The sequence below is a fragment of the Coffea eugenioides genome, chromosome 9 (assembly GCF_003713205.1).
Source record: "Coffea eugenioides isolate CCC68of chromosome 9, Ceug_1.0, whole genome shotgun sequence".
In the NCBI taxonomy this organism is placed as follows: domain Eukaryota; kingdom Viridiplantae; phylum Streptophyta; class Magnoliopsida; order Gentianales; family Rubiaceae; genus Coffea; species Coffea eugenioides.
In genome coordinates, this window is record NC_040043.1 from 40,858,208 (window position 1) to 40,867,895 (window position 9,688).

The window sequence follows — 9,688 nt, forward strand, 5'->3', positions numbered from 1 at the left end:
ACATTTGTTGCCAAAAGGTTTCAGAATTTGTGCCTTCCCCAAGGCAAAAGGAACCCATTGCTAATTGGATTGGAGGTAAAGGAACCCATTGATGTCTTAAAGACCATACATACATGGGGATCAAAATGAAGGAAAATGGTCATCAAATCCTTTCTCAAAGCATAAATTGTACACGGAATCGTTTCAGCCATAAAACAATCTTCTGGTTTATGTATGCCTCTTATCACCTACCCATCACGGTGTAATTGCCATGCTTTTACAAAGAGCAAGCTTCGCAGCCAATCTGATTTTTTATGCCCGTGAGACCCTGAGACGTTCTGTTAAATTATAACAGGATGCCGGCGACTCTCTCTTCTTACCAGAGAGACCTGAATCAAGCACGCCTCCTTGACAGCAAAGCAAGTATATAATAGAGAGCAGAATCTACGGAGGACAACGCAATTATGAGCAGCCCAACAAGAAGAAGAGTGAGAGTCGCAGTCTTTAGCTGCAGAAAAAGAGAGAATTCAATCATCTAATCATTTCACTATTGTACTTGAAAAAGTGCAGTAGCCATCGCTTGAATAGCAAGATTGCTCTTTCATTTGATGTTAGGACTTCGTCACATCCAAGGTACCGCAATTTCTGAGGGTTGTAAGACTTGCATATGCAGCAGCCAACTCCCAAAGATCAATATTTTGTAATCAATAAATTTTCGACCAAAAAAAAAGATTAACTACAATAATTCCTCTAAAGTATAGAGAGTTTTTCACTTTGCCCCCTAAGATTAATTTTTTTTTTCCTCATTTCACCCCCAAAACCCTTGGTCTAACTCTAAAATTTTATAATGGTGATTATGTCTAAAAGACATTCAAACCCCTGAAGGTTAGCTATCATATTTAGCCCCTGGTATAGTTTGTTTTGCACTATATCCCCAAACGTCATTTTTTTCTCAATCCTAAGACTGTTAGTCAACTATATTCTTCTATAATGGCCAAGACAAACAAATAATGTGTAAAAAACATTGATACCATTGTAATAATTAAAAAACCAATATAGCCATATAACTGGGTCTAGTTAAATTTATCCCAAAATTACACGTTCGAGATAGAGGGAGATGTCCCACTCATTTCATGTGAGAAGGCAAAAAGTAAATGAAACTAGTCTAAAATATTACTAAAGTCTAAAAACGACTAGAGACATATAGTCTCTCTTTCAGGATTTTAAATCATCAATGATGTGCATATGGGTGCTCTTTTTTTCCCCTAAAAAACTCCTAGGGTTGTTTCTTAAAATGCTATGCTGAGAGGTATACTTTTCTCAAATTTCAACGGCTTAAAACAGGGGCATTTTAAACGTATTGATGAACTACTATAACCTAGGGGGAACTTTTGTAATTAACCACAGGAAAAGTACAATCACCTAGAGTATAAAAGATGGTTGACAATGATTGGTTTAGGACTCTCTAGCAAAACCACCTTTCTAATTGGCTGTAGACAAAATTTTCCCATTTTGGCTAATAATATTGTTGTTTTGCCAAAAAAAAAAAAAAGAACAAAGAAATAATGATAAAAATGTTTAAAAAGGATATCTTGAGAAAACAGAATTTAGGAAAGCTCATTAGTATACTTAGGAAAGCCCATATGGCACCACCAAGACACCCAACTTTCATGATTGAGAGTGGCCACAATTTACTAATATGGATCATTGATGATTGGGTATAATTATGAAGAAGGTGGAGGAAAAGTCTCCTACATCCAGCTCCACATAAAAATTTTTAAGGCTGAAAAAGTTTCTAGGGCTGAAAAATCAGAGAAGTTTCCGGATTCATCAATGCTTAAATGAGAGTTATTACAAATAAACTACGTGCATGAATTGAACAGAGTGAAACTATGAAAACATGGAAGTCTAGAGACGTTCATAAATCAGAATTTCATAGCAAGCAAACATAGGTCTAGAATATAACATTATAAACATATCTAATTGCTGCAAAAACTCAGAAGTTCTCTTCAACTTTGTGTATTGGACAATTTAAAAATCTGAGGATCTAGGGCATTCTCGTGACGTGATATTTGCAACAGAGCAACTTCCAACTATAAGATGGATAAGTACAAGTCACGGTGATGAAATTGAGTTGAGGACATTGCTTCAGACTACGCCCTTTCTTCTCCCCATTGCCATCCTAAGGTTCTTATGCTTAGATTTAAAGGGGCACCTAATTCAAGAATTTACAAATCCAGTTTTTCGTTCACATCAGGCAGGCACGATGATTATATATTTCCAAACAAGAAAGAAAAGTGAGTGAACATATCAAGGATCATCTTCACTGATGCAGCAGGCAAGAAAATGTTTTTTCTTATTGTAGTATCAGGAATATGGAGAACTTGTTAAATTTTAGTTCATAATTCTTTAGTGATTTTATGATTAAATAGATTAAGCAAAAGTCTAGTCCACAAAGTGGCATACAAAAAAGGTCAATAACCATTGTTATCCTTATCAATCAGGGCAACCAGTCAGCTTAAGTCATTACTGAAGGTAAGGCATTGATTTAGACTTACCGTGCTCTGAAAGCTTGGCCATTCTATGTACTTTAACTGACTTGGCTGCTCAACAAGAAATATACTTAGAGACTTCAGAGCCCTGGAGAAAAAAAATAAAAATTTCACCACCAGAGCAATGAATTTCCCATTAATGTAACTGTTGGAAAATTCAAGAATAGAATCCAATCGCAATAGGAAAAGGCTTGGACTAAATTCCCATGGACATAAAAGAAGACAATTTTCTTTTTCTTGGTGAGAAAAGATTTACATTTTGGGAATACGATTTGTAACTGCATTACCAGAAAGATTTCTTTAACACATTTGACCAGAAGGGCTCCTGATCAAAATCATCATCAATGCTTGGCAGCTGATGATTTCTACCTACTACAGATAAAGCATATTTATTCCGCACGAAACACGGAGTCCTTCCATTGCCCATCTACAAATAACGTAATAAATAATTTCAGCTAACTTGTATCATTCACCCAAAAAGATAGACGCCAATTATGGACGACTAGAATTGTTGGAGATATACAACCAATATGAGGGCCAAGGATAGTTACCTTGCCGGATGGCACTGGCATGCTTTGATGATTTCTGAACGTGCTCCAACTGCGACAATGAATACGGGAAGGTAGCTGAGGACGAATTACACCAATCGTTGGGCAAATGACGCCTCCAGTGAGAAGAAAAAACAACTCAAATCAGGCATATCAATATATATATATATATATATACAAACCAAACAATACGTAAAATTAAGGGAGGAACCTTGATAGTTTGGCATCCATCTGGAACAGAGCGCCATCTAATGCAAAAAAAACTAGACCCAATTCTGTCACAGAGTATCCACATCAAGAACAAAAACTAGAAAAGGGAGAAAAAAAAAAAAGAAAGAAAGAAAGAAAAGAAACAGCTGTCGGGTGCAGATAAGAACATAGGAGAAAGGCTTAACAGTAGTTAAAAACCACGGACAGGACGTAATCAGTAAGGAGACTCACACTGGGAAAATAAGAAGAGGAAGGCCATCAAAAGAAAACTAAGAGTGAATAAGCAGAGGTGGCTTCTTTTAGGATAGCATCTTGGCAGTGACATACAGTCGAACATTTGGTGGGTCAAAAACTCAAAACTATGTATGCAGAATAAAGGTGGTTTGACACATTTACAGCATTTGGTCTACACATCACGGGTCTGTCATCAAGCTGTTTAGCATTTCTCCTCGACGAACACAGATTCTTTCTTTTCTTTTTTTTTTGCTTTTATTTTTATTGTTGAGGGTTTAAAAACAATCTAGTACATCAAGTAGGGTTCAATGCAGAAAACCTCCACCCACTATTATAGTAATTGCACTTTATCCTCTTAAAATATTTTAAAAGGCACTTTGTATCCTTGATCAATTAAAAAAAATTTAAAAAATTAATTTTATCTAAGTAATTGACGAAACGACCAACCTATCCTCCATTAAAAGTCGGATAACCTTTTCACAAACTATCAATGTATACTTTTTATTTTCACACTAACAGGTTTAAATCATTGCTACATAACATGAATTCAACGTTAAAATTCAAATAATGTACATTTGGCATATATTCATAGCTGTTAGTGTAAAAAAAAATCACTACATTATCAGTGTATAAAAAATTAATTCAGAAAAGTTTAAGTGGTAATTAATGCTTTTGGTGGAAAAAATTTGCTACTTTAAATAGACTAATTTTCACTGCATAATGAAAGTCTAATTAAAAATATATAACAATAAAATATAATTGAAACAAAAGAAGTAGAATAAAAAAAGAAAAATTAAAGAAGAAAAAGGGAACAAATGGAGTTCGAGAATCTTAACAACCACACTCCATTACATATTTCAAGTTAGCCCAAGTCAGAAAAAATTGCTATCAATGAAAAGGCATTAAAAGATCCTATTTATTATTCTAATTCAAAACTATATCCCTCGATTTCTTTTCGTATTTTGTCCCTTTTATGTTTCCCCCAACCATTTTAATTGGTATTTAAAGTGATCCTGTATTTTATTTTTATGTATTTTTTAGTATTAGATTTTTGTTATGAAGTGAAAATTAGTGTATTCAAAGTGACAACAAAATTTTCACCAAAAGGAGACATTAGTCTATTAACCAAGACCCTAGGGTTTTCTCCCAAAAAAAAAAAAAAAAAAAAAAAAGTAATAAGGCCCAAGCAGGGTGAAGTTTCTCGTGTTTGGGCTTTTGTCCTGATGTCATTTCAGTTGTTTCTCATTTTCATCTTTTCCCCCTTCTTTTGATGCCGAGTACATTAAAAAGTCTATTTAGATAGGAGATTATTCAAAATATTATTTAAAATAATTACCGTAGATATTGATATAGTATGCGAGGTAACAATATGTTGATTGAAAAGCATATTTATAATACAAACGATTAATTATTTGCAAGTAATGTATGTCCAAACGCATCCATATTAGTATGTTATGATTAGGCACATCTTAGCGTTGAAAGATGAACAAACTTATGCGATACTCAAATTGAATTCAACTTGGTAAAAGTTCGTTCAAATTTGATTCGCCAACTAGTCAAACCAAAGTTGAACATACTGGTGCACGTATTAGGAAATTTCATGCTTTGATGTTTAAGATGATGAAATGTAGCAGTACCAACTAGTACCTTGTGATTAGGCACACGTATTTAGGAAATGGTAATTAGGAAACTTCATGCTTGATGCGTAAGATGATGAAATGTACGTGGAACATCAAAGGCTACATTTATGGCTTGGGATGGAAGAATTTATACACATGATGATTGGCAGTAAGCAAGTGCCAGCAGGCGGCAGGGAGGGATGATTTTCTTTTCTGTTTTTTGTCGTCTCCAGTTCAACTGGAAACGCATATACAACGTAATTGGTGGACGCATTGGTTCCTAGTTGCAGCAGCCATTTCTACCCTCTCCCACATCTCTTTTCTTGTCATCTCTCTGTGTTGAGCCGCAGATTCTTCAAGTTCAAGCCGCGAGAGGCACCTGATGTACAAACTTGGTTCCAATCCTTGCAGCATCTCCTTGACGTTCTGCGTCAACTGCTTCACGCTGTTGCTCCAGTGATATTTCAGATTCTTTTCCATGCCTCGAACCACCACCGGAAGCACATCTTCCATTGCCTGCGACGCCATCTTCACAAACTGCTCGTTGTTCCACACGTACAGCCCCCGCTCCGCAACCTGTTTCCAAACCATTCAGTTTCAAGTTTGGTGCAGATGAGTACGATCAAAGAGGAGTAGAAAATTAAACAATGGATTTGAGAAAACGAAAGAATTTATTTTTGACCCGTGAAAGAGAGCAAGGGAAGTTTGTCCTTAGGACGTTCCCGAGGAATTTCCATCTGGATAATTTACTGAATTAGAAGGAAATGCTGCTATTGACTTGGATCAGGCAGGGCCTCGCAAGATCAGATGTTTCTTCTGGTGTTGGAGACGAACAAATAGGAAATCTGACAACAAAGTACTTTACCTGTGAGTTCCAACTGTTCAAACACTTGGTAATTTGGGTACACAAGGGCAGTGCAATAGTCCGGTAGTGTTCAGGATCTATGTTTTCCACCACATCCTCTAACTCCCCGATGAGCAGAACTTCCTTCTGACAGTTTGTCACCGGCCAATATCTTAGAATTCCTCTAACGACAGTCCCACCAAGAGCTGCGTCCTTGTGCACGAACTGAGAGACGCAATAAGCCAACTGTCTGTGGTAAGCCTGCATCCCTTTTGGCTTGTGCAGGGGAATTAGGACTCTCGTCAAGAAAAGCTTGTGTTCTTGCTTGAGCGGAACTGTGAAACCGTTGATGATGCTTCCCCATATCTCCAGAAGGTCTCCGATTCCGCAGTGGTGCTGATCCGCCTCGAAGATGTAGTGCAAGAAAACATCATTCATTGCTTTTCGCATGAATGATCTGTAGAATGTGAATTTGGAGTATATCTGATGGTACACGTTCTTGAGGCTTTCGCGTTCCTTTGGATCTTCAGACTGGAACAGGGAAAGCAGATTGACAAGGAAAGAATGATCTATGTATTCACGAAGCTCTTTGGGGTCAGTCTTCATGAGCAGACGGTGGAGGATGTCGAAAACAATCTGCAGATGTGACCAGGCAGCCGAAGGGGTGGCAACAAGCTCGTCATCATCAGGCAGGATACAGATGAGAGAAGTCTTACTGGGGGGGAGCGGGCGGAAAAGATTGGCCGAAAACATCGACCAAATAGAGGACAGAACCTCACGACTGAATGCGGTTTTCGAGCATTTTATAATGGAAAGCAGCTGTATGAGCTTAAGCCTCTTGAGATCTTGCTGTGAAGGAGATTCCTGAGGATTATTGAAGGTATAAATGACGGAACAATGTGGGATCAAAGAGAAGATTTCCTCATTTTCAGAATCCTGGCATTCTTTCCTGGGAGAACCGTTCCTGCTCCTGGCAAGCTTACTTGCACCATTTCTGGGAGAATCAAGATCAAAAAGTTTCTGCAAGGTCATAGACTTCTTCTCCCTCGGACAAGCTTTCAGGCTGTCCCTCCTCAGACCCATAATATTCTTCCCTCCTTCCGACCTTCAGGCTACACTGGATCCATCCGTAATTGTCCAGAAAAGTACAAAACGCCCTCAAGGCTCCTACCGTCCTACGAGGTGCCAAAACTAGAAAGATACTGACAGAGGGAACAGCAATGTCTGATGTATTCTATTTGTCTTAACTCGCTTGTCGATTCACCCAAGTGATGAAACGATACTCGGCCAGATAACAAACGGTACTTCGTAGGTAGGAGGACGTATTGGAATATCCGCAAAGAAAATCAAGCATTTCGCAGCTAATCTTCGAACTAAGACAGCTAATATGAGCTGCAGGGCTTCTTTGTTTTCTTGTTGCCTGTCCGTTGAACGCCACTTGGGTATCTGTATGCGAAAGAAAGTACTCTCGTAGCTAAATCCAATGATTGGAATATTCGTAGTGTAATATTAACTGTCAAACAGACAGAAATTAGGACCTGAGAACCAATTTAGTGCAAACTGCATGTGGATTGATTTCACCCTTAATCTTAAATTTTTTAGTATGGCAAACAAATCAAATTGACCGCCTGCAATCTACTCATTAGTAGGTATCATTGGACTCTTTCAACTGGTTCCAAGACTCGGCCGAAACCAAGACGATTCGACCAAGTCGTCACCGGAACAGGATTTTCCGGTCTAATACCGGAACAAAATGATTTCGAAATAATGGATCACCGAATACTTGGCCGAGTCGTCTCCGAGACGGATAGAAACGGTCAAGTCGTCCCGACTCAACTCGAATATTTATTATTTCTTCTAATTTTATTTATATTTGTTTATCATTTTTTTTTACAATTTTTTGAATATTAAATGTTTCAAAATTTTGGGTCTCGTCGAGACCACGACCAATATGTCAAGATCGATGTAAAACGGTTCAGACCGCGACTTTGAATCATGCTTTCAACTAGAAACACATATCTAATGGCGCGCCATTAACTTACAACTGAAGATATGAAGCAGGTTTCATCACAATATCAGATAACAATCAAGGCTTCAGGATGAAGAGTATATATAAGCATATAATCGTGCACCAAGTCTGCCACTAAAGTCATATTTGATTATTTAAAGAACTTCTCAAATAATGTAAGGCTTTGTTCCATGATATTAGCCAACTGAGAACCATCCCATAAATGCAGTAATTAGCACCGCAATAATGGAAACCGAGTCCATTATTTTATGCATAAAAATTTATCATGTGGTACACAGGGACGAAAATTTGGAAACCAATGCTTTTGCTTGCTATACATTGGGCAAGGCTGTATCAAAAGCCCAACCAGAAGAACCAGAAGGCCGAGAACCATGACTTTCAGAAAAGATAGAGCTAAATCTCAAAAAATAAATTGGGTTGGAGGGATGCACATCAAAATAGATCCGGAGCAGTGACTAGGGGTATCTTATAAAGGAGAAGATGCTGCAGAATACTTTATTCTCAACTTATTGAAAAATAGAGTTACTGTAAACAATGATATCAAGAGTCAAGGCTGTGCTGAGGGCCGGAAAATAAGTTTAAATTCTTCATGCATCAGAACAAACTAACACAATTTCAACTAACGATCTTCTAAAAAAATCTTAACAGAATTACTTGACAACATAATCATCTATTTAGCAAATATAAACTAAAATATTTACCAACAAACTAACATTATCTTTATTATCAAAAATTATTGAGCTACTAATTAAATTATTCTAGTATAAAAAATAATCTAAAAAATCTATAGAAAAAAATTGACATATCCCAACATTCGTCCTTGTCACTTTTACTGCAGATTTCCAACTGTTTTCTTAAGTATTCAAACCTTATTTTGAACGAGACCTTAGTAAAAATGTCTATAAGTTGGTCAGCAATCTTGCAATGAACTAGAATAATATTTTCACTCTTTTGAACTTCTCGAAAGAAATAATACTTAGTCTTGAAGTGCTTCCATGAAACACTGGATTGTTGGAAATTGCTATGGCACCCTCATTATCAACAAAGATATTAGTAGCTCCTTGTTAAATATGCTTCAAATCAACCAACAATTGGCTAAACTACAAGGCTTGGTTAACAGCACTAGTAGCAGCAACATATTTTGTCTCAATGTTAGATTAAGTCACCATATCTTGCTTCTTTGAATTCCACGAAAAAGTATCCAGAATCCAAGTTGAATAAATATCCAGAAATGCTCCTCGTGTCGTCATTCATTGTTGTAAGTGTGAAGTCTTCCTGCAATGTGGACATTGAGGAAATTTTCCTCTTCTTCCTTCATCTCTGCTAGGCTCACCCTCTTTCTTGTTCTTCTTGTTCCACTGCTGTTTCTTCCCCTTGCCACCTTGCTAATTTGGTTTTTGTCTTTCGCCTAAAAAGCATCTTCTACTACTTCTTCCTTCTGGATGGATCATGGATCTCCTATGCTCTTGTGCTTATGGAGCATTGATCAGGTCGGACAACGTGATTTCAGAGAGATCCCTTGAATCTTCAAGGGAGGAAATTTGGGTTCAAACATTTCAGGTAAACTCACCAAGACTTTCTATATGACTCTGTTACTTGATGGTTGTTCTCCAAGCAATCTAATTTTATTCACAATATCTAAGAGTTTATCAGAGTACTCTTTAATGTTTTAT

The 9,688-nt window shown here is 37.2% G+C and overlaps 2 protein-coding genes across 5 annotated transcripts; both read right to left on the bottom strand.

The window, feature by feature from the left end:
* Nucleotides 1-30: 30 nt before the first annotated feature.
* Nucleotides 31-3,760, bottom strand: LOC113782771. 4 transcript variants are annotated; one of them, XM_027328689.1, is made up of 6 exons: nt 3,521-3,760; nt 3,291-3,354; nt 3,083-3,195; nt 2,819-2,958; nt 2,538-2,619; nt 31-487 (listed from the first exon to the last, which is right to left on the bottom strand). In XM_027328689.1, exons 2-6 carry the CDS (start codon nt 3,325-3,327, stop codon nt 374-376), a joined length of 486 nt encoding a protein of 161 aa, XP_027184490.1. In that variant the 5' UTR covers nt 3,328-3,354; nt 3,521-3,760; the 3' UTR covers nt 31-373. The 4 variants fall into 4 exon arrangements, with proteins under 4 accessions (XP_027184490.1, XP_027184489.1, XP_027184491.1 ...); XM_027328688.1 differs by having other exon boundaries at nt 3,083-3,157; nt 3,291-3,760; XM_027328690.1 differs by having other exon boundaries at nt 3,291-3,760.
* Nucleotides 3,761-5,196: 1,436 nt separating this feature from the next.
* LOC113783491 (serine/threonine protein phosphatase 2A 57 kDa regulatory subunit B' beta isoform-like) lies at nt 5,197-7,544 on the bottom strand. Its single transcript, XM_027329640.1, has 2 exons — nt 6,008-7,544; nt 5,197-5,718 (listed from the first exon to the last, which is right to left on the bottom strand). The coding sequence occupies exons 1-2, from the start codon at nt 7,067-7,069 to the stop codon at nt 5,377-5,379; spliced, it is 1,404 nt and encodes a 467-aa protein (XP_027185441.1). The 5' UTR covers nt 7,070-7,544; the 3' UTR covers nt 5,197-5,376.
* Between the last annotated feature and the right edge of the window lie 2,144 nt (nt 7,545-9,688).

What these genes read in the sequence shown, in the direction of transcription:
- LOC113782771 (XM_027328688.1), bottom strand. Translation starts at nt 3,374, where the DNA reads ATGTGGATACTCTGTGACAGAATTGGGTCTAGTTTTTTTTGCATTAGA. An exon ending in ATGGATGCCAAACTATCAAG is followed by an intron (nt 3,158 to 3,290) that starts GTTCCTCCCTTA and finishes ATTCGTCCTCAG; the next exon opens with CTACCTTCCCGTATTCATTG. An exon ending in TGCCAGTGCCATCCGGCAAG is followed by an intron (nt 2,959 to 3,082) that starts GTAACTATCCTT and finishes CGTTATTTGTAG; the next exon opens with ATGGGCAATGGAAGGACTCC.
- LOC113783491 (XM_027329640.1), bottom strand. Translation starts at nt 7,069, where the DNA reads ATGGGTCTGAGGAGGGACAGCCTGAAAGCTTGTCCGAGGGAGAAGAAG. An exon ending in TGAACAGTTGGAACTCACAG is followed by an intron (nt 5,719 to 6,007) that starts GTAAAGTACTTT and finishes GTTTGGAAACAG; the next exon opens with GTTGCGGAGCGGGGGCTGTA.